Raw genomic sequence first — 24543 nt, 5'->3', positions numbered from 1 at the left:
TCTGGAGTGAGTGTGGAACTATAGTGGCCCTCTGGAGTGAGTGTGGAACTATAGTGGCCCTCTGGAGTGAGTGTGGAACTATAGCGGCCCTCTGGAGTGAGTGTGGAACTATAGCGGTCCTCTGGAGTTAGTGTGGAACTATAGTGGCCCTCTGGAGTGAGTGTGGAACTATAGCGGCCCTCTGGAGTGAGTGTGGAACTATAGCGGTCCTCTGGAGTGAGTGTGGAACTATAGTGGCCCTCTGGAGTGAGTGTGGAACTATAGTGGCCCTCTGGAGTGAGTGTGGAACTATAGTGGCCCTCTCCATCGTCAAAGTTTCCCAGCCCTGCCTTAATGGCTTCCTTCTGCCACCTGGTGGACGAGATGTGTCACCACGTCACTGAGGAAAGTGACAAGAGTGACACAGACAGACAGGCCCTTGCTGGCGTGGATCCTTCACTGCGCGTGCGTGTGTCACGCGAAACCCGGAAGTACAACACCAGCGCGTGTAGTTTAGTTTTCAGTTGTTGTATTTATTCATGGAAACAAAGAGCTGCGGAGGAACAACAATATGTCTGAGAGAGAGACAGAGAGAGGTAAACATAATGTTAATGAACTAGATAAACAACAATATGTCTGAGAAAGAGACAGAGAGAGGTAAACATAATGTTAATAAACTAGATAAACAACAATATGTCACAGAAAGAGACAGAGAGAGGTAAACATAAGGTTAATAAACTAGATAAACAACAATATGTCTCAGAAAGAAGGTAAACATGATCAACAATAAACTTCTAGGAATTAGGACCCTGATGTAAACAAGTGTTATAGTGCTTTGTCTGGTTTTTGTATTGAGCTCTTTGAACTGTAGCCATTCTGCATACTGTGGATAACATTGTCAATCAATTAATGACGTAAAATGATTTACACATTGGAGGTAAAATTATTAATAAAAGAGGCCAAATGTTTTAATTAATTAACGAGGTAAAACAGTCTCACAGATGGAGATGTTAGCACTAATTATTAAGATGATATTATAAGCTAAGCCTGATTTAATTTGACATTCAGTCACACATGATCAGACTTACAAGTTACACATAATAAACACATTTAATAAAATCCTGAAACAAAAAACAAAAAATAACAAAATCACAAACAACGAGTTGGCTGATCTACAAGCTCACAACGCGGCGTGCTGCAACACGTTGTGAGCTTGTAGATCGGTGATTATGGTCTCCACCAGGCCGACAGCATGGGGAGAGATAGCTCTGGTCCATAGCTCTAATACGTTGCATTTAGAGCTATGTTACTCTCAACTTCCGCCGCTCGCATGAATGCAGACCAGCCTCTCCTCTTTGGCGTAAATAAAAATAATGTTTTTGCTACTCACCAAAACCAAGGTGGGTTGTGTCATTAGAAAGCCTACTTTCCTTAGTGGACGCACTCTGAGCCCCCCACCACACGTATAAACGGTACTTTTTGGCCAAAAGGGGATTTTGTTTCCACCGGGGAAAAAAATACTTTTTAGTTACTCCGCTGCGCCTTCTACCGATATTGTCCAGAGAATTGCCTCATAGAGAATATTTTTCCTGATAAATTACCCAATTTTAATTTTAATTAACTGACATCATTTAAGGGGATGTCTTGTTTAGTGTTTTTATTTCTCTGTATTTTTAATGTCTTAAATGCATTTGTATTTGGTATTATGAATGTATTTTTTTCAAGATTGCACCTGTTTTTATTGTGCAGTGTTATTTTGTATTGTGTTGTGTTCTATGTATTGTTTGTCATGGACCCCAGGAAGAGTAGCTGCTACTTCTGGACCCCAGGAAGAGTAGCTGCTACTTCTGGACCCCAGGAAGTTACTTCTGGACCCCAGGAAGTTACTTCTGGACCCCAGGAAGAGTAGCTGCTACTTCTGGACCCCAGGAAGTTACTTCTGGACCCCAGGAAGAGTAGCTGCTACTTCTGGACCCCAGGAAGTTACTTCTGGACCCCAGGAAGAGTAGCTGCTACTTCTGGACCACAGGAGGTTACTTCTGGACCCCAGGAAGTTACTTCTGGACCCCAGGAAGTTACTTCTGGACCCCAGGAAGAGTAGCTGCTACTTCTGGACCCCAGGAAGAGTAGCTGCTACTTCGATGGCAGCCAATGGGGATCCATCTGAATAAAGAATGTGGCCCCGGTCCTTGCGCCACCAGTTGCCCATGTATGGTCTATATTTAATGGTTTTCTCTCGTTGTATCTTTTGTCTAGACTTCCCGTGTCTCCCTGTGTGTGAAGAGGATTTCCCCCCTGAACAACACCAGGAGAGGAGCTCCAGGCTGGTCCAAGACGAACCACAACCTCCACAGATTAAAGAGGAACAGGAGGAGCTGCTAGAAACACCAGAGGAGGCTGAAGGGTCAACGTGGACGAGTGAAGAAGAAGAAGAAGATGAAAACAGGGAGACGGAGCCTCTAGCCAGCACCTCGACCGAACACATCAGAACAGCAGCGTATATAAAGTACTGGGTCGGCTCGCAGCAGTCGACGAGCGACGAGCAGCTCCTCTCTTCGACGTCGCGCCGCTCCGAATCCGACACCGAAGACAGCGATGCGCGCGAGGAGACCGGGGAAGATCCGTCGGCTTCAAACGCGCTGAACACACGGAACAGGGACGGGAAAGACAAAAGCTTCGGCTGTGCCGAGTGTGGCAAAACGTTTAAACGACGGGGGCATCTGAAGAGGCACGCGATGACTCATACGGGGGAGAAGCCGTACACCTGTACGGTCTGTGGCAAAAGCTACGGTCAGATGGGTAACCTGAAGCAACACGCCAGGACGCACACGGGCGAAAAGCCCTTCACGTGCGGCGTCTGTGGCAAGGGCTGCGTTCACATGGGCGACCTGAACAAACACATGAGAACTCACACCGGGGAGAAACCCTTTACCTGTACGGTTTGTGGCAAGAGCTGGCGCCACATGGGCAATCTGAAAACACACATGAGGACGCACACGGGGGAAAGGCCTTTCACGTGTACGGTCTGTGGTAAAGGCTGTAGTCGAATGGATGACCTGAAACAGCATGCGAGGACTCACACGGGAGAAAAACCCTTTGTTTGTACAGTCTGTGGCAAAGGCTGTAGTCAAATGGCTCATCTGACGTCGCACATGAGGACCCATACCAGGGAAAAACCCTTTAGCTGTGCAGTGTGTGGCAAAGGCTTCGGCCACATGGGTAACCTGAAAGCACACATGAGGACTCATTCGGGCGCTGGGGAACTTTAGTTTGACAGTCTGTTTTGGTTAATGTTTTGCTTATGAAGACAATCAAGATTCAATAATTTGGAGTGAGATCAACAAGTTGATAGGAATTGGTCTTGGTTCATACTCAACATATACAGACAACCATAGATACACAAACAAGAAGGACAATACAGTACAAAAACTAGCAGCATAGGAAATTACATTCAGTTTTTTAAAGTTTTTGAAGGGGCGCCAGTATATTCTTGTCCTAACACAAAGAAGAATTTACGTCATATGTGGACAGGCAAATCGCTATTTTGTCCTAACATTACGTCATGATGACGTACGATGATAAGAGTGCCCCTCACGTCACACAGGTGTGATTGGTGTAATTGGTACGTGATATCTCTGTGTCCACTGCAAATTACATGTAATAATGTATTCATTCATGACAATGACAACACATAGATAGCAAACTTTGACAATAAAAATAATGTTTGTTTTTCTGTTAATACGTTTGTATACATTCACCCTGAAAGATTTCCAAATACTTTTGAGGGGCGCCTCCTATATACAGGTTTAATGTTCAGAATCAGAATCAGAATCATTTTATTTGTCATTTTCCTATGTACTTGCATACAAAAGAACATGAAATATCGTTTCCCCTCAGTTATTGGCAGTGCAACATAAAACATAGAGCCTATTTAAAAACACAAGCTAAAAACTAAAACCAAACATGGACAAACATTTAAAAAGAGCCCCAGTATGTATGATGACGTGCAATTCATATGGACAAGTTAAAAGTTACCAACACCACGCACAACTATAAATAAATAAAGTGGCATGGTGCAATCCTTAAAAACAAAACGTTACCAGCACTGTTTTTTTTTAAAGTGCTGTTGTGCATCCAAAAGTGAATTTTCTGTCCAGTTCAGTCCAACGCTTCATTCAGTTGTTCATGTTTGTTTTTAGTTCAATGTTTGTTTTAAAAACGCCATTGGCAAGTACGTCATATTGTCCCTCATTACGTCATTAATGTTTGTGTTACATCACCATTACATCACCTGATGAGTTAGACTTTAATATATTAGCACCCCTCACTTCACACAGGTGTTCTTTTTTTCATCCTTTATGCCTAGCTGCAGCTATGTTACTGGTAGAAACAATAAGAACACATTTGTCGTGGTTTTGAGTGCTGCATGATTCTGGCTCAAATTGTAACGTCTCGGGATCCCCCAGGAGGAAGTGACTAATGTTGCTCTGGAGAGGGAAGTCTGGAGCTCTCTGGTGGAGCTGTTGCCCCCGTGACCCGACTACGGATAAATATGTACTGTCTTTAGTCTGTAGTTGCTGAACATTACTACATTAATTATATATAAATATGTATTGTCTTTAGTCTGTAGTTGCTGAACATTACTACATTAATGATAGATAGATAGATAGATAGATAGATAGATAGATAGATTATTTATCTTTGTGTCATGCACCAAAGGCGCCCAGCCCACATGGAGTTTTAACACAGTAATACCATGGTCAGTACACCAAAACATATCACTTACACTACGTTTAAACTTGCAACAACTTGCAAGTATTTACGCGCTGTGGTATTGGTACTTTTACTATTTTACAAATGTACGTACTTATACTTCTTAATTAAACCACCATCATTATTTAGTGATTAAAATATATTATAATCTCTCTGTGACTTGATGTAAAGGACAGACTCAAAACCGGTGTCCAGGCGCCATCTGCTGTCCGTCAGCAGGCACTGCATGGGTGTAACTCGGTTGTGTCCACAGCTAGTCACACAATGCAATACATTTTACATTCAATTAATTATGAGAAAACATGCAAAGCAAGTGTCCAAAAATAATACTAAAAACAGTTGAAATCCTCCAGTGTGCCTCCTCCTCCCATTTGTCATATATGATCATACAGGAAAGAAAAAAAGAAAAACAAAAAAAGAAAGAAAGAAAGAAAGAAAAAGAAAGAAAGAAAGAAATAAAGAAAAAGAAAGAAAGAAAGAAATAAAGAAAAAGAAAGAAAGAAAGGTCAGATATCCATCCATCTTCAACCGCTTATCCGTAGTCAGGACTTCTCACCCTGTCTCTAAGGAAGATGAACTTCTCACCCTGTCTCTAAGGGAGAAGCCAGTCCCCCCGTCGGAGAACACGTATCCATCTAAGCTCACATGTTCCTCTCCAGAAAGGTGCGGCAGCTCCTCACGCACTGCTTGTAGACGGTCTGGAAGTCCTCGTGGTTCCCGCCGTACGGGTCCTGGATGATGGTCCCGGGCTTCACGGGGTCGTAGGAGCCCAGCAGCTCCACCTTGGCGCGGCACTCCTTCACGTCCTTGGCCTTCCTCTTCACGTAGCTCAGGTTGCTCTTGTCCATGCACAGCACGTGGTCGAAGCGCACCAGGTCCTCCTTGCTCACCTGGCGCGCCACGTGCTTCACGGGCACCTCATGGGCGCCGAGGCAGGCCAGCGCGCGCGGGTCGGGCTTGTTGCCTTTCCGCGTGGCCGAGGTGGCGGCGCTGTCGATGCGCCAGTCGTCGGCCACACCCGCCTCCGTCGCCATCTTCCGGAAGACGGCCTCGGCGATGGGCGAGCGGCAGATGTTGCCCAGGCACACGAACAGCACCGACTTGTTGGCGGTGCTGTCGCTGGCTTCCATTTAACGCTCCGCTCGCGGTGGCTTCTTGTTTAGTGCTCCGGTCGAACAGGCCAAAGCAAGTCCCCCAAAGTTCCTTCACAAAGTCCCAAGATTCTTCCAATGTCCTCTAAATAATGTCCAAAGCCACCAATTTTCCTTCTAAAAAGGTCCAAATACAACTTTATTCCAAAAGGTTTTTTTCTCCAAAAGCCTAAGTTTCTTCCAGTATTCTTCCAAAGTCAAATGTGTTCTAATAACGTCCAATCTCAACCAAAATTGCAATTTCTCCTTCTGAAATATCCAAATACAACGTTCTTCCAGCGTCGAACTTTCTTCCAGAATGTTCAAGATTCTTCCAGTATTCTTCCAAAGTCAAATGTCTTCTAATAACGTCCCGTCCCACCAAAACGTGAGTCTCTTCAGGCTAAAAGGTCTGATTCAAACTTTCTTCCAGTTTCCAGTGCACACGTTGTGGTCCCTGATGTCTTATAGAGATGACAGAATGACGTCATCGGATCCAGTGCACACGTTGTGGTCCCTGATGTCTTATAGAGATGACAGAATGACGTCATCGGATCCAGTGCACACGTTGTGGTCCCTGATGTCTTATAGAGATGACAGAATGACGTCATCGGATCCAGTGCACACGTTGTGGTCCCTGATGTCTTATAGAGATGACAGAATGACGTCATCGGATCGGTACTGGCGGGAGAATGATGTCATCATAGCATAATTGGCAGGGTAATGACGTCATGGTACAGTAGCCGGGGAGCTTTAACCTGTGATGTCATGCCGTACTTTTTATCTGTGTTTTTTCTATTAATTTGGTCACCACCATTGACGTAGATCTAGGTCAATTAAAGCCTATTATTTAATCCCTATATGCTCAACGCCATTGCCGTAGATTAATGGCAATTGCGCTTTTATAGCGCTTTCGATCGATCAAGCCATAATGCTACTTACGTTACCCCCTCAAGGACCAGCGGTCCTTGAGGGGGTTAATATCTGGGACTTATATAGCGCTTTTCACACTCAAAGACCCTTCCACAGTAGTAGCTAGCTTGTTTCATATTTTCATTTTTTTGGCGTATTTTCCTACATAATGCCTAATTTGCATATTTAAATGTACAATTTAATAAAATGTGTAATGCAATAAATCATTGTCATCGTAGGGAACTTTCATGGTGAGAGCTATTAAACGGTTTCAAAATAGCCTACACAATGAAATGAATAAGGATAAGGGCTGAAGCAAGATATAGCTGTCTGACTGCAGCGGACATGACAATGCTGTCCAATGGTGACATCTAGTGTTGTTTCACAGAAGGGCATTTAAACTAGAAAAACGTCTGATAGGATACTAGTCTATATTGACGAATGAATCAATCAATCAATCAATTCATATATCAATAATACTACTACTAATAATAACAATACTAATAATAATAATACTAATAATAAAGTGTATGTACAGAGCATCCTTCATGACACGCTCATGCAGCGCAAAGTGCTTTACAAAACAAACAAACGGGCCTACCAGGAAGCTAAACACATCAAACAGCAACACGACGCAAAAGACGTAAAGTCCAAGTAGCCTACAAAAAACAGTGCTATAAACATCAAACCAATAATCAATACAAGCAAAAGCTGCGTTACAATGACAGTGAAGCAGGCATAACAGTGAGTATTGCAGAACAAATAAAATCCTAAACCTTATAAAGATAATTAATCTACAAAATTAATCGGCAGCCAGTCCTTTTTAATTGTACACCATCCGAGTGCACTGGCCATATATGGAGCGTCTCTTCAGTGTACATGGTGTTTAGTTTAGTTTATTGATTATCTTCCAGTTTCAACTTCAAGTACCAATTATGCAACAATACAAAGAAACTGTCACACAAGGTGATCAAAGGGAAAAGGCTGAAGCTAAAAGCTTATAAATGCAGATCCCATTTACAACCAAACATGATTCATGACAACTCAACCTAACCCTAACCTAACCCTAACTCAATGCCAATTATCAGATTCACAACACATACATTAAACACGGAAAAATAATCAATTCTACACCCGAAATCACACCCCGTGTCACCTAGAGATCCACGATCCATAAAAGTTATATTTCACTACATAATCATTAAGTAGAGATTAGGTAGACTTAATTATTATTATTATTATTATACTGTCTTTAAAAAATAAATTAAAAAATCAGTTTTTCTGCACAGCAGCAAACAAATATGAAATAGCCTACAAAACAAATATCATTCATCGGACAAAAAACATTAATTGCACAACATTTATCTAAAATACAAAAATATGTATTTTTTCCCCCTTTTTATCAATCACATCCGGTGGATGAGGTCAACCCCAACGTTGCCATGTCAGCTTATAAGCGAATTTGGGCTTATTTTTTGATCAAACGTTTGTTTCTAAAGTGTAGTTGTTTATTTGGGCTTGTTTCTAAAGTGTAGTTGTTTATTTGGTCTTGTTTATAAAGTGTAGTTGTTTATTTGGTCTTGTTGCTAAAGTGTAGTTGTTTATTTGGGCTTGTTTCTAAAGTGTAGTTTTTTTGGGGCTTGTTTCTAATGTGTAGTTGTTTATTTGGTCTTGTTTCTAAAGTGTAGTTGTTTATTAATTTGGTCTTGTTTCTAAAGTGTAGTTGTTTGGTCTTCTTTCTGAAATGAGAACTTGATCTTGTTTCTAAAGTGTAGCTGTTTATTTGGGCTTGTTTCTAACATGTAGTTGTTTATTTGGGCTTGTTTCTAAAGTGTAGTAAAAACAGAATCCATTCTCTATAATTCAAATAGTAATCTCAGCAAGGCTGATGACTTCTTGATTAGAGTGGGTGACAATATCCTATCACACACAAATTACCTACCTAGGTTCCATCCTGGAGGCAAATCTTTCCGGTGATAAAATGGCCACCAACGTAATCAAAAAAGTCAACCAAAGAACAAGATTCCTATAGCCTACGGTATCTCCTCACTGGTCAACAAAAGGACCTTAACAGGAGCCCTCGTACAAGGTTTCTTTGACTATGCATGCACCTCTTGGTACCACAGCACCTCAAAGGCCCTTAAAACTAGGCTCCAGACCTCCCAAAACAAACTGGTCAGGCTCCTACTTGGCCTCACCCCCCGAACCCACCTCACCCCTGCCCACTTTGACAGGCTGGGATGGCTTAGGGTCGACGGCAGAGTACAGCATCTTGCAATGGGTCTGGTCCACAAGATTCACTACAACAAAATCAAGTCCTGGAAAGGAAGTAGGCAGACATGCATTGGACCCAGGCAACAAGCCCAGCGTGTACAACATAAACATTAAAGAGACTTTAGTTGTTACGGTACAATACTTTAAAACAGTTGTCATGTTGCACACATGCCTAAAATAGCACTTATTTGCGCCGCCCTCGTTGAAAACAATGTATTTCAGACTCCAGCTCGTCTCAGTTCATGCCGCATGAACAAGCGCTCGGTTTCTGCCCCCTCAATGTCGTAACTCTTCTATTAGATGTCTCTGGGGAGGACCCATTACATGAAGATGGGTATTTATGTTATATGTTTCTTTTCCCTTTTTGCTTCCTTTATGATGAATTCCTGTTCTGTTCCTTAACTATATAGAAGTGTTTATTTGTACGTCTCTAAATGTTTTGATGAATTGAACAATGTGGACCCTGTTGTAAACAAGTGTAAATGCTTAATTGGGTCGTCCACTCACAGTTAACAGTCTTTGTATTGAGTTTGTGCTTGAAATGTACTGTAATTCTACAAACTGTTAATAAATATTTCAATCAATCAATCAATCAAAAGTGGTCAAAGTAAAAATAAAAATAAATCACTGCTACCGTCACTGATTTTGGGGGCTCGTTTTCCTTGTTTCTGCGAGAACATGGCAACCCCGGCCAGCCCTCCCTTCTCCCAGAATTCCGCCATTTCAGCTCCCGTTGCTTCCAGAGGAAGAACATCTGCACTTCTTTACACACAACTACAACTAAACGCCTTTTTTTATACATTCCGTTCATCACCGACGGCTCCGTTTAGCCTCGTCACTTTATCGGTGTGTGTTTAGGTCAACAATGCCGCGGAGGAGGCGTGTGTTTTATGGTCGTAACAGCAGTGAAAAGTTTTACACTTGAATTAGTTTGGTGGTGTTTTTTTTTTCTTTTCTTTTTTTTGGTTTTGTTGCTGCATGAGTTTCAGCTCCACCGCCGGCTAGCCAGTTAGCAGCTAGCTGTAGCTAAGCAGGAGAGGAGAAAGGCCTAAAGCAGCGCGAGCGCTAAAGCCCCGGACTGGAGTAGCTTCAGCTCCCCGGGTTTAGAGTAGCGGGACACGGGGAGAGGAGAGAGCCGAGGGTAGGCCTTTGAAGCCCCGGACTGGAGTAGCTTCAGCTCCCCGGCTTTAGAGTAGCGGGACACGGGGAGAGGAGAGAGCCGAGGTAGGCCTTTAAAGCCCCGGGCTGGAGTAGCTTCAGCTCCCCGGGTTTAGAGTAGCGGGACACGGGGAGAGGAGAGAGCCCAGGTTAGGCCTCGAAGACCCCGGGCTGGAGTAGCTTCAGCTCCCCGGGGTTCAGCAGCAGCTATCGGGAGGAGGGAGGAGGAGGCCTAGCAGCGCGAGCGGCGGAGCAGCAGCCTCGGGCTGGAGTAGTCTCGACTCCCCCGGGCTTTAGGCAGCAGGCATGGCGGGGAACTTCGACGCCGAGGACCGCGCCGGCTGGTTCTGGGGCCGGCTGAGCCGCCAGGAGGCCGTGTCGCTGCTGCAGGGCCAGCGGCACGGCGTGTTCCTGGTGCGGGACTCCATCACCAGCCCCGGGGACTACGTTCTGTCCGTGTCCGAGAACAGCAAGGTGTCCCACTATATCATCAACAGCATCAGCAACCACAGGACGTCTGGGGGAGGTAATACTACCACTAATTCTACTGTTTCTACTGTATATATAATATATAACAGTATATATAACCACAGGACGTCTGGGGGAGGTAATACTACTGCTAATACTACTGTTTCTACTGTCTGAAACATTATATAATGAACAGCAAGGTGTCTCAACAGTATATATACACCACATGACGTCTTACTACTACTAATACTACTGTTTCTTCTGTCTGAAACATTATAATAGTGTTTCTACTGTCTAAAACATTATATCTAACCACAGGACGTCTTACTACTACTAATACTAGTGTTTCTACTGTCTAAAACTACTAAATACTACTGTTTCTACTGTCTAAAACTACTAAATACTAGTGTTTCTACTTTCTAAAACATTATATAATGAACAGCAAGGTGTCTCAACAGTATATATAACCAAGGAGGTAATACTAGTGTTTCTACTGTCTAAAACTAGGGATGAGCCGATGGGACATTTTGGCCGATATTACTAATTGCTGTTATGGCCGATAACAACCGATGTCACCGATGTCGATATGATCTCATTCTGTATTGAAACATTATAATAATTGTGTCCATTCTGAAACAAAACATGTAACAGGGTGTCTGCACTGCAGGTTTAGGCGAGTCAGATTTAACTTAAGCTGTTACTTTGGGCTTGTTTATCTGTAAAGACAGACCGAGTGATCGGACCGATTAATCAATCTGTCTGATTGATTTAATTGAACCGATAGCGATGAATCTGCCATCATCACGGTCTAAAACATTCTATAATGAACAGCCAGGTGTCTGTCTACGTTATCCACAGGACTAAATAACATAGTCATACTGCTGTTTATATCATTTTGACCTGGGAACGATTCTACAAATGTCTTCTAAATCCTTTTCTTGAAAAACCTATGTTTCTGTCAGTCACTTTCATGTCACTTTTCACGATTCTTCAAAAAATATCAGACCTACAAGCTCGTATGTCTCTATGAGCTTGTAGATCTGCTGTTTTTCAATAGCTAAATTATAACAATGTTTAAAACACCAAAAATGGGTTATACCACTTGAACTGACTGTTCATGTCAAGATCCCCCAAACTGACACCAATTAGCCCGCGGACCCCCCATTTTGAAAAGATGTACCAGGGACCCCCCATGCATGAGAGAAGACCCTCGGTTTGACATGCATTAGTCTACGGACCCTCCATTTAATGGCATTTCTATCCCCAATTTATGTTGTAAAACCGCTGTTAATTTATCTCTGAGAGTGTGGAAATGGAACGGTATATCTATTCTCACCTAACCATAGAGGAGGTAGAATGTACTCTTTATACTTGTTAACCCATTCTGACCGGGCACCCATTTTGGTGTCGGCATCATGTTATGCTTTAGCTATTGAAAAATAGCAGATCTACAAGCTCATATCGCACCACCGAGTGGCGCGATACGAGCTTGTAGGTCTGCTATTTTTGAAAAATCAAAGAGCGACTGACATTTTTAGAATCTGATCTCAGGTCAGAATGGGTTCATCAGACCAGTGTGTGTCCGGCGGAAACCTCGTATGAATCTGATCTCAGGTCAGAATGGGTTAAAACACTGTATTATAACACATTCATTTCACACTCCCAAGAGGTAAAGACTCTGCTGTGTAAGGGTCCATTTGGTTACCAACTGTCCGTCATTTAGCTGCATGGGACCACCTGGAACCCCCTCAAGGACCGCTGGTTTAACCCATTCTGACCTGAGATCAGATTCATACGAGGTTTTCCACTGGACACACACTGGTCTGATGAACCCATTCTGACCTGAGATCAGATTCTAAAAAATGTCAGTCGTTCTTCGATTTTTCAAAAAATAGCAGACCTACAAGCTCGTATCGCGCCACTCGGTGGCGCGATACGAGCTTGTAGATCTGCTATTTTTCAATAGCTAAAGCACAACATGATGCTGACACCAAAATGGGTGCCCGGTCAGAATGGGTTAAATCATTCTATTATGAACAGTAACCCTCTCTACTTCATACGAATATTAATGTTTGGTTGATTTTATAACTGTAATAGTGTATGAATGAATGAATGGATGGATGCATGGATCAGAGATGTTGGGTCCATTTGGTTCCATGTGTTACACTCTCAGAGTCACAGACCTGTAAGGGTCCATTTGGTTCCATGTGTCACACTCTCAAAGTCACAGACCTGTAAGGGTCCATTTGGTTCCATGTGTTACACTCTCAGAGTCACAGACCCATAAGGGTCCATTTGGTTCCATGTGTCACACTCTCAGAGTCACAGACCCATAAGGGTCCTTTTGGTTCCATTTGTACAATGAGATCTGGCGTAAAACTAAAATTACGTACATAAATATAGGGAAATTAAACATGACTATTGCACTAAAACATATTTTAGTTTTTAGTGCAATATTTAACCTGCCAAAGAAAATATCACTTTGTGCTGACAGATTAGGATCTATACTATCTGACACTTTATATTGAGACAGGTCGTTATGTTTGAAGAGAGAGCCTGAGACCAGAGGAAAACAGACAGTAAACTAGTCTAGAGACAGCCTGAGACCAGATGAAAACAGTCAGTAAACTAGTCTAGAGACAGCCTGAGACCAGAGGAAAACAGCCAGTAAACTAGTCTAGAGACAGCCTGAGACCAGAGGAAAACAGTCAGTAAACTAGTCTAGAGACAGCCTGAGACCAGAGGAAAACAGCCAGTAAACTAGTCTAGAGACAGCCTGAGACCAGAGGAAAACAGTCAGTAAACTAGTCTAGAGACAGCCTGAGACCAGAGGAAAACAGTCAGTAAACTAGTCTAGAGACAGCCTGAGTCCTGAGGAAAACAGCCTGTAAACTAGTCCAGAGACAGCCTGAGACCAGAGGAAAACAGCCAGTAAACTAGTCTAGAGACAGCCTGAGTCCTGAGGAAAACAGTCAGTAAACTAGTCTAGAGACGGAAAACAGCCAGTAAACTAGTCTAGAGACAGCCTGAGACCAGAGGAAAACAGCCAGTAAACTAGTCTAGAGACAGCCTGAGACCAGAGGAAAACAGCCAGTAAACTAGTCTAGAGACAGCCTGAGTCCTGAGGAAAACAGCCAGTAAACTAGTCTAGAGACAGCCTGAGACCAGAGGAAAACAGCCAGTAAACTAGTCTAGAGACAGCCTGAGTCCTGAGGAAAACAGTCAGTAAACTAGTCTAGAGACGGAAAACAGCCAGTAAACTAGTCTAGAGACAGCCTGAGACCAGAGGAAAACAGCCAGTAAACTAGTCTAGAGACAGCCTGAGACCAGAGGAAAACAGCCAGTAAACTAGTCTAGAGACAGCCTGAGTCCTGAGGAAAACAGTCAGTAAACTAGTCTAGAGACGGAAAACAGCCAGTAAACTAGTCTAGAGACAGCCTGAGGAAAACAGCCAGTAAACTAGTCCAGAGACAGCCTGAGACCAGAGGAAAACAGACAGTAAACTAGTCTAGAGACAGCCTGAGACCAGAGGAAAACAGTCAGTAAACTAGTCTAGAGACAGCCTGAGGAAAACAGTCAGTAAACTAGTCCAGAGACAGCCTGAGGAAAACAGTCAGTAAACTAGTCCAGAGACAGCCTGAGACCAGAGGAAAACAGCCAGTAAACTAGTCTAGAGACAGCCTGAGACCTGAGGAAAACAGACAGTAAACTAGTCTAGAGACAGCCTGAGGAAAACAGCCAGTAAACTAGTCTAGAGACAGCCTGAGGAAAACAGCCAGTAAACTAGTCTAGAGACAGCCTGAGTCCTGAGGAAAACAGACAGTAAACTAGTCTAGAGACAGCCTGAGTCCTGAGGAAAACAGTCAGTAAACTAGTCTAGAGACAGCCTGAGACCAGAGGAAAACAGCCAGTAAACTAGTCTAGAGACAGCCTGAGGAAAACAGCCAGTAAACTAGTCTAGAGACAGCCTGAGTCCTGAGGAAAACAGTCAGTAAACTAGTCTAGAGACAGCCTGAGGAAAACAGACAGTAAACTAGTCTAGAGACAGCCTGAGACCAGAGGAAAACAGTCAGTAAACTAGTCTAGAGACAGCCTGAGTCCTGAGGAAAACAGTCAGTAAACTAGTCTAGAGACAGCCTGAGTCCTGAGGAAAACAGTCAGTAAACTAGTCTAGAGACAGCCTGAGACCAGAGGAAAACAGCCAGTAAACTAGTCTAGAGACAGCCTGAGGAAAACAGACAGTAAACTAGTCTAGAGACAGCCTGAGACCAGAGGAAAACAGTCAGTAAACTAGTCTAGAGACAGCCTGAGTCCTGAGGAAAACAGTCAGTAAACTAGTCTAGAGACAGCCTGAGTCCTGAGGAAAACAGTCAGTAAACTAGTCTAGAGACAGCCTGAGACCAGAGGAAAACAGCCAGTAAACTAGTCTAGAGACAGCCTGAGACCAGAGGAAAACAGTCAGTAAACTAGTCTAGAGACAGCCTGAGGAAAACAGCCAGTAAACTAGTCTAGAGACAGCCTGAGGAAAACAGCCAGTAAACTAGTCTAGAGACAGCCTGAGTCCTGAGGAAAACAGACAGTAAACTAGTCTAGAGACAGCCTGAGGAAAACAGCCAGTAAACTAGTCTAGAGACAGCCTGAGGAAAACAGCCAGTAAACTAGTCTAGAGACAGCCTGAGTCCTGAGGAAAACAGACAGTAAACTAGTCTAGAGACAGCCTGAGACCAGAGGAAAACAGTCAGTAAACTAGTCTAGAGACAGCCTGAGGAAAACAGTCAGTAAACTAGTCCAGAGACAGCCTGAGAAACAGTCAGTAAACTAGTCCAGAGACAGCCTGAGACCAGAGGAAAACAGCCAGTAAACTAGTCTAGAGACAGCCTGAGACCTGAGGAAAACAGACAGTAAACTAGTCTAGAGACAGCCTGAGGAAAACAGCCAGTAAACTAGTCTAGAGACAGCCTGAGGAAAACAGCCAGTAAACTAGTCTAGAGACAGCCTGAGTCCCGAGGAAAACAGACAGTAAACTAGTCTAGAGAGAGCCTGAGTCCTGAGGAAAACAGTCAGTAAACTAGTCTAGAGACAGCCTGAGTCCTGAGGAAAACAGACAGTAAACTAGTCTAGAGACAGCCTGAGGAAAACAGCCAGTAAACTAGTCTAGAGACAGCCTGAGACCAGAGGAAAACAGCCAGTAAACTAGTCTAGAGACAGCCTGAGTCCTGAGGAAAACAGCCAGTAAACTAGTCTAGAGACAGCCTGAGACCAGAGGAAAACAGTCAGTAAACTAGTCTAGAGACAGCCTGAGTCCTGAGGAAAACAGCCAGTAAACTAGTCCAGAGACAGCCTGAGACCAGAGGAAAACAGCCAGTAAACTAGTCTAGAGACAGCCTGAGACCTGAGGAAAACAGCCAGTAAACTAGTCTAGAGACAGCCTGAGGAAAACAGACAGTAAACTAGTCTAGAGACAGCCTGAGACCAGAGGAAAACAGCCAGTAAACTAGTCTAGAGACAGCCTGAGTCCTGAGGAAAACAGCCAGTAAACTAGTCTAGAGACAGCCTGAGACCAGAGGAAAACAGTCAGTAAACTAGTCTAGAGACAGCCTGAGACCAGAGGAAAACAGTCAGTAAACTAGTCCAGAGACAGCCTGAGGAAAACAGTCAGTAAACTAGTCTAGAGACAGCCTGAGTCCTGAGGAAAACAGCCAGTAAACTAGTCTAGAGACAGCCTGAGTCCTGAGGAAAACAGACAGTAAACTAGTATAGAGACAGCCTGAGTCCTGAGAAAAACAGCCAGTAAACTAGTCTAGAGACAGCCTGAGTCCTGAGAAAAACAGCCAGTAAACTAGTCCAGAGACAGCCTGAGACCAGAGGAAAACAGTCAGTAAACTAGTCTAGAGACAGCCTGAGACCAGAGGAAAACAGCCAGTAAACTAGTCTAGAGACAGCCTGAGTCCTGAGGAAAACAGTCAGTAAACTAGTCTAGAGACAGCCTGAGACCAGAGGAAAACAGTCAGTAAACTAGTCTAGAGACAGCCTGAGTCCTGAGGAAAACAGCCAGTAAACTAGTCTAGAGACAGCCTGAGTCCTGAGGAAAACAGACAGTAAACTAGTATAGAGACAGCCTGAGTCCTGAGAAAAACAGCCAGTAAACTAGTCTAGAGACAGCCTGAGTCCTGAGAAAAACAGCCAGTAAACTAGTCCAGAGACAGCCTGAGACCAGAGGAAAACAGTCAGTAAACTAGTCTAGAGACAGCCTGAGACCAGAGGAAAACAGCCAGTAAACTAGTCTAGAGACAGCCTGAGTCCTGAGGAAAACAGCCAGTAAACTAGTCTAGAGACAGCCTGAGTCCTGAGAAAAACAGCCAGTAAACTAGTCCAGAGACAGCCTGAGGAAAACAGCCAGTAAACTAGTCTAGAGACAGCCTGAGTCCTGAGGAAAACAGTCAGTAAACTAGTCCAGAGACAGCCTGAGTCCTGAGGAAAACAGCCAGTAAACTAGTCCAGAGACAGCCTGAGACCAGAGGAAAACAGCCAGTAAACTAGTCTAGAGACAGCCTGAGTCCTGAGGAAAACAGCCAGTAAACTAGTCTAGAGACAGCCTGAGTCCAGAGGAAAACAGCCAGTAAACTAGTCTAGAGACAGCCTGAGTCCTGAGGAAAACAGCCAGTAAACTAGTCTAGAGACAGCCTGAGGAAAACAGTCAGTAAACTAGTCTAGAGACAGCCTGAGACCAGAGGAAAACAGTCAGTAAACTAGTCTAGAGACAGCCTGAGTCCTGAGGAAAACAGACAGTAAACTAGTCTAGAGACAGCCTGAGACCAGAGGAAAACAGTCAGTAAACTAGTCTAGAGACAGCCTGAGTCCTGAGAAAAACAGCCAGTAAACTAGTCTAGAGACAGCCTGAGGAAAACAGCCAGTAAACTAGTCTAGAGACAGCCTGAGACCTGAGGAAAACAGCCAGTAAACTAGTCTAGAGACAGCCTGAGTCCTGAGGAAAACAGCCAGTAAACTAGTCTAGAGACAGCCTGAGACCAGAGGAAAACAGACAGTAAACTAGTCTAGAGACAGCCTGAGACCAGAGGAAAACAGCCAGTAAACTAGTCTAGAGACAGCCTGAGTCCTGAGGAAAACAGCCAGTAAACTAGTCTAGAGACAGCCTGAGGAAAACAGTCAGTAAACTAGTCTAGAGACAGCCTGAGGAAAACAGCCAGTAAACTAGTCTAGAGACAGCCTGAGTCCTGAGGAAAACAGCCAGTAAACTAGTCTAGAGACAGCCTGAGTCCTGAGGAAAACAGCCAGTAAACTAGTCTAGAGACAGCCTGAGACCAGAGGAAAACAGCCAGTAAACTAGTCTAGAGACAGCCTGAGACCAGAGGAAAACAGTCAGTAAACTAGTCTAGAGACAGCCTGAGTCCTGAGGAAAACAGACAGTAAACTAGTCTAGAGACAGCCTGAGACCAGAGGAAAACAGTCAGTAAACTAGTCTAGAGACAGCCTGAGACCAGAGGAAAACAGTCAGTAAACTAGTCTAGAGACAGCCTGAGTCCTGAGAAAAACAGCCAGTAAACTAGTCTAGAGACAGCCTGAGGAAAACAGCCAGTAAACTAGTCTAGAGACAGCCTGAGTCCTGAGGAAAACAGTCAGTAAACTAGTCCAGAGACAGCCTGAGTCCTGAGGAAAACAGCCAGTAAACTAGTCTAGAGACAGCCTGAGACCAGAGGAAAACAGCCAGTAAACTAGTCTAGAGACAGCCTGAGTCCTGAGGAAAACAGCCAGTAAACTAGTCTAGAGACAGCCTGAGACCAGAGGAAAACAGCCAGTAAACTAGTCTAGAGACAGCCTGAGTCCTGAGAAAAACAGCCAGTAAACTAGTCCAGAGACAGCCTGAGACCAGAGGAAAACAGTCAGTAAACTAGTCTAGAGACAGCCTGAGGAAAACAGCCAGTAAACTAGTCTAGAGACAGCCTGAGTCCTGAGGAAAACAGTCAGTAAACTAGTCCAGAGACAGCCTGAGACCAGAGGAAAACAGTCAGTAAACTAGTCTAGAGACAGCCTGAGGAAAACAGCCAGTAAACTAGTCTAGAGACAGCCTGAGTCCTGAGGAAAACAGCCAGTAAACTAGTCCAGAGACAGCCTGAGACCAGAGGAAAACAGCCAGTAAACTAGTCTAGAGACAGCCTGAGACCTGAGGAAAACAGCCAGTAAACTAGTCTAGAGACAGCCTGAGACCAGAGGAAAACAGTCAGTAAACTAGTCTAGAGACAGCCTGAGACCAGAGGAAAACAGTCAGTAAACTAGTCCAGAGACAGCCTGAGGAAAACAGTCAGTAAACTAGTCTAGAGACAGCCTGAGTCCTGAGGAAAACAGCCAGTAAACTAGTCTAGAGACAGCCTGAGGAAAACAGACAGTAAACTAGTCTAGAGACAGCCTGAGACCAGAGGAAAACAGCCAGTAAACTAGTCTAGAGACAGCCTGAGGAAAACAGACAGTAAACTAGTCTAGAGACAGCCTGAGACCAGAGGAAAACAGCCAGTAAACTAGTCTAGAGACAGCCTGAGTCCTGAGGAAAACAGCCAGTAAACTAGTCTAGAGACAGCCTGAGACCAGAGGAAAACAGTCAGTAAACTAGTCTAGAGACAGCCTGAGACCAGAGGAAAACAGTCAGTAAACTAGTCCAGAGACAGCCTGAGGAAAACAGTCAGTAAACTAGTCTAGAGACAGCCTGAGTCCTGAGGAAAACAGCCAGTAAACTAGTCTAGAGACAGCCTGAGACCAGAGGAAAACAGTCAGTAAACTAGTCTAGAGACAGCCTGAGACCTGAGGAAAACAGCCAGTAAACTAGTCTAGAGACAGCCTGAGGAAAACAGACAGTAAACTAGTCTAGAGACAGCCTGAGACCAGAGGAAAACAGCCAGTAAACTAGTCTAGAGACAGCCTGAGTCCTGAGGAAAACAGCCAGTAAACTAGTCTAGAGACAGCCTGAGACCAGAGGAAAACAGTCAGTAAACTAGTCTAGAGACAGCCTGAGACCAGAGGAAAACAGTCAGTAAACTAGTCCAGAGACAGCCTGAGGAAAACAGTCAGTAAACTAGTCTAGAGACAGCCTGAGTCCTGAGGAAAACAGCCAGTAAACTAGTCTAGAGACAGCCTGAGACCAGAGGAAAACAGTCAGTAAACTAGTCTAGAGACAGCCTGAGACCAGAGGAAAACAGTCAGTAAACTAGTCCAGAGACAGCCTGAGGAAAACAGACAGTAAACTAGTCTAGAGACAGCCTGAGACCAGAGGAAAACAGCCAGTAAACTAGTCTAGAGACAGCCTGAGACCAGAGGAAAACAGTCAGTAAACTAGTCTAGAGACAGCCTGAGACCAGAGGAAAACAGTCAGTAAACTAGTCTAGAGACAGCCTGAGGAAAACAGTCAGTAAACTAGTCTAGAGACAGCCTGAGTCCAGAGGAAAACAGTCAGTAAACTAGTCTAGAGACAGCCTGAGACCAGAGGAAAACAGACAGTAAACTAGTCTAGAGACAGCCTGAGACCTGAGGAAAACAGCCAGTAAACTAGTCTAGAGACAGCCTGAGTCCAGAGGAAAACAGTCAGTAAACTAGTCTAGAGACAGCCTGAGTCCAGAGGAAAACAGTCAGTAAACTAGTCTAGAGACAGCCTGAGACCAGAGGAAAACAGACAGTAAACTAGTCTAGAGACAGCCTGAGTCCTGAGGAAAACAGCCAGTAAACTAGTCTAGAGACAGCCTGAGTCCTGAGGAAAACAGCCAGTAAACTAGTCTAGAGACAGCCTGAGTCCAGAGGAAAACAGCCAGTAAACTAGTCTAGAGACAGCCTGAGACCAGAGGAAAACAGACAGTAAACTAGTCTAGAGACAGCCTGAGTCCTGAGGAAAACAGCCAGTAAACTAGTCTAGAGACAGCCTGAGTCCAGAGGAAAACAGTCAGTAAACTAGTCTAGAGACAGCCTGAGACCAGAGGAAAACAGCCAGTAAACTAGTCTAGAGACAGCCTGAGTCCAGAGGAAAACAGCCAGTAAACTAGTCTAGAGACAGCCTGAGGAAAACAGTCAGTAAACTAGTCTAGAGACAGCCTGAGACCAGAGGAAAACAGTCAGTAAACTAGTCTAGAGACAGCCTGAGTCCAGAGGAAAACAGTCAGTAAACTAGTCTAGAGACAGCCTGAGACCAGAGGAAAACAGCCAGTAAACTAGTCTAGAGACAGCCTGAGTCCTGAGGAAAACAGCCAGTAAACTAGTCTAGAGACAGCCTGAGGAAAACAGTCAGTAAACTAGTCTAGAGACAGCCTGAGTCGTGAGGAAAACAGTCAGTAAACTAGTCCAGAGACAGCCTGAGACCAGAGGAAAACAGCCTGTAAGGGATACGTATGTCTTGTTTTGACAATGAAAGGAACATTTACGGCTAACTAACCAATCACATGAATTCAGTTGTCATCTATTCTTAGTTTCTTACATGGTGAAAAGATGAGTTTTTTTTACTGGTTCAAAGATAATGACATAAGTTGACAAATTAATTCAAGAAGACGTATAATATGATAATATGATATGATGTACGACGACAAGAGCGCCCCTCACTTCACACGGGTGTGATTTTTATTTAAATTACTCTGGTATCGAAGCGGCACTTACTGAATGGCTGAATGAATGAATTATGGTATGTATGAATTATGGTATGTGTGAATTAATTAATTAATTATGGTATGTATGCATGAATGAATTACGCTATGTATGAATGAATGAATTACGGTATGTATTAATGAATGAATTATGGTATGAATGAATGAATTATGGTATGTATGCATGAATGAATTACGCTATGTATGAATGAATGAAACATGATATGTATGAATGAATTATGGTATGCATGAATGAATTATGGTATGAATGAATGAGTGAATGCTGCTATTGGACAACATGCTGTCACAGCTGGACTGCGTAGTGACTACCCAGAATGGTGTCTGTGGAATGTATGGCACGCACACACACACACACACAGGCATGCACGCACACACACACACACGCACACACACACACACAGGCTTGCACGCACACACACACACACACACACACACACACACACACACCGTGGTTCTTTATGGCAGACTTGGTTGTGTGTGCGTTTTGTTTTAAATAATGCTGCTGCTGGTGGCTTTGGAGCGTTTCAGTGCTTCCACCTCCTTCACAGTTTATAGAATACACGAAAGCAAAAGGTTAAAATGCAGACGAGACGTTTCTCTGTCTGTCAATGAAACGCCAGCCATCGGGTCGTTTCAGGGGCGGAGTCAAGTTTGCGATTAGACTTGTCAGTCATGTGGATTCCAAAGTAGCCGTTCTAGCGTGTCTTCTGTGAAAGCATGCTATTGCACAACCGAAAATAGCAGATCTACAAGCTCACAACACGTCGCAGCGCGACGTGTTGTGAGCTTGTAGATCGGCTATTTTCTGTCATCGGTAGAGTGTTTTGGAAGTGATCAAAAACTAGCGATAGAAGACAAGTTTAGAATCATCTTCCACGAACGTGAACGGCCTCAGTTAAATGTTCATGGTTGTGTTCAGCTGGTCGCCCTAAAAATGTCGCTACATTTCGCTACATCGGGAAGCGAACGACGAGTTCAGAACGACGAGTGGCCCAGGAAATGAATCCCAATGCATTTTCCCATAGGATTTTCTTAAAGTATTTATTTAAAGACGGTTATGCCGCGGACAAAGCCAGCTCGGATCGTGACAAATCATGACAACGAACACAATGTTTTGGGCTGATTCAAATCATTAGAAAGAAGAAAATAAAGGCAGGAGACACAACACTATTTGTTTTGTTTTTCTTCTTATAAATTATTTGATCGGCCCCAAAACATTGTGTTTCATTGTCACGATTTGTCACGATCCGAGTTGGCTTTGTCCGCGGCGTAACCGTCTTTAAATAAATACTTTAAGAAATGCCTATATGGAGAATGATGCATTGAGATTCATTTCCTGGGCCACTCGTTGTTCTGACAGGGGGAGGGACTGCGACGCTCTATAGATCCAGGAGTTCTCGAAGGCCGTTCATGAATTCATTAACATTATAATGAACACTACATAAACTATAAAAAAAAAAAAAAAATCCTTCAGGAATGTGCAGGAATTCGAGGTGCTACCCCCCCCCCCCCTGGAGTTATTTAAGATCATTAACTTAACGACATTATAATTAATTGTATATTAATTTGTAATAATTAATGTTATACTCTGTGTTCCCTCTCAGGTCTGCCTCCTCCCAGGTTCCGTATTGGGGACCAGTAGTTCCATAAGATCATTAACTAATAACGACATTATAATTAACCCATTCTGACCGGGCACCCATTTTGGTGTCAGCATCATGTTATGCTTTAGCTATTTAAAAATAGCAGATCTACAAGCTCATATCGCGCCACCGAGTGGCGCGATACGAGCTTGTAGGTCTGCTATTTTTGAAAAAATCAAAGAGTGACTGACATTTTTAGAATCTGATCTCAGGTCAGAATGGATTAACCCATTCTGACCGGGCACCCATTTTGGTGTTGGCATCATGTTGTGCTTTAGCTATTGAAAAATAGCAGATCTACAAGCTCATATCGCGCCACCGAGTGGCGCGATACGAGCTTGTAGGTCTGCTATTTTTGAAAAATCGAAGAACGACTGACATTTTTTTAGAATCTGATCTCAGGTCAGAATGGATTAACATTATTAACGTTGTATAAACCCTGTGTTCCCTCCTCAGGTCTGCCTCCTCCCAGGTTCCGTATCGGGGACCAGGAGTTCGATAAGATCATTAACTAATAACGACATTATAATTAACCCATTCTGACCGGGCACCCATTTTGGTGTCGGCATCATGTTGTGCTTTAGCTATTGAAAAATAGCAGATCTACAAGCTCATATCGCGCCACCGAGTGGCGCGATACGAGCTTGTAGGTCTGCTATTTTTAAAAAAATCGAAGAGTGACTGACATTTTTAGAATCTGATCTCAGGTCAGAATGGATTAACATTATTAACCCATTCTGAACGGGCACCCATTTTGGTGTTGGCATCATGTTGTGCTTTAGCTATTGAAAAATAGCAGATCTACAAGCTCATATCGCGCCACCGAGTGGCGCGATATGAGCTTGTAGGTCTGCTATTTTTGAAAAATCGAAGAGCGACTGACATTTCTAGAATCTGATCTCAGGTCAGAATGGGTTAATCAGACCAGTGTGTGTCCGGCGGAAACCTCATATGAATCTGATCTCAGGTCAGAATGGATTAACATTATTAACGTTGTATAAACCCTGTGTTCCCTCCTCAGGTCTGCCTCCTCCCAGGTTCCGTATCGGGGACCAGGAGTTTGAGGCGCTGCCGTCCCTCCTGGAGTTCTATAAGATCCACTACCTGGACACCACCACGCTCATCGAGCCCGTCTCCAAGGCCAAGAACGCCGGCTTCGTGTCGGGCGCGGCGGCCGTGGCGCCGCAGCCCGGGGACGAGGCGGAGTTCGTGCGCGCGCTCTTCGACTTCCCCGGAAACGACGAGGAGGACCTGCCGTTCCGCAAGGGTCAGTGAGCTCGTTTGGGGGGGGGGGGGGGGGTTGATTTTTAGAGCCGAAACCCACTAATAATAATAATAATAAAACTTTATTTGTATAGCACCTGAAATGCAGCTCAAAGTGCTTTACAGGGCAATGGAGGAAAAAAAAAAGAAAAGCAAGGCATAAACATTAAAAAAACAAGCAGTAATGCAATACAGTGAGGACATTAACCCATTCTGACCTGAGATCAGATTCATACGACGTTTCCACTGGGACACACATTGGTCTGATGAACCCATTCTGACCTGAGA

At 44.0% G+C, this 24543-nt stretch overlaps 3 protein-coding genes across 3 annotated transcripts in view; 2 read left to right on the top strand and 1 right to left on the bottom strand.

Annotated features, from left to right (window-relative positions):
• Positions 1-485: 485 nt before the first annotated feature.
• Positions 486-3248, top strand: LOC310856421 (uncharacterized protein; the record flags this gene model as incomplete). Its single annotated transcript, XM_083761844.1, has 2 exons — positions 486-575; positions 2236-3248. The coding sequence occupies exons 1-2, from the start codon at positions 551-553 to the stop codon at positions 3246-3248; spliced, it is 1038 nt and encodes a 345-aa protein (XP_083617970.1). The 5' UTR covers positions 486-550.
• A 2145-nt stretch (positions 3249-5393) lies between these two features.
• Positions 5394-5882, bottom strand: LOC310856415 (low molecular weight phosphotyrosine protein phosphatase-like; the record flags this gene model as incomplete). The annotated part of the gene is made up of 1 exon (XM_083761832.1): positions 5394-5882. The coding sequence occupies one exon, from the start codon at positions 5880-5882 to the stop codon at positions 5394-5396; it is 489 nt and encodes a 162-aa protein (XP_083617958.1).
• A 3932-nt stretch (positions 5883-9814) lies between these two features.
• Positions 9815-24543, top strand: part of crk (v-crk avian sarcoma virus CT10 oncogene homolog) — a 41272-nt gene continuing 26543 nt past the window's right edge. Inside the window, exons 1-2 of the mRNA XM_083784739.1 lie at positions 9815-10752; positions 24014-24259. Of these exons, the coding sequence (XP_083640865.1) occupies positions 10533-10752; positions 24014-24259 (466 nt within the window). The 5' untranslated portion in view covers positions 9815-10532. The remainder of the gene's footprint in view (positions 10753-24013; positions 24260-24543) is intronic.

The sequence above is a fragment of the Protomyctophum parallelum genome (assembly GCF_964188405.1).
Source record: "Protomyctophum parallelum genome assembly, chromosome: 1".
NCBI classification, from domain to species: Eukaryota; Metazoa; Chordata; class Actinopteri; order Myctophiformes; family Myctophidae; genus Protomyctophum; species Protomyctophum parallelum.
Note: the sequence above shows the minus strand (reverse complement) of the source record. Positions and strands in the feature narration are given on the sequence as shown.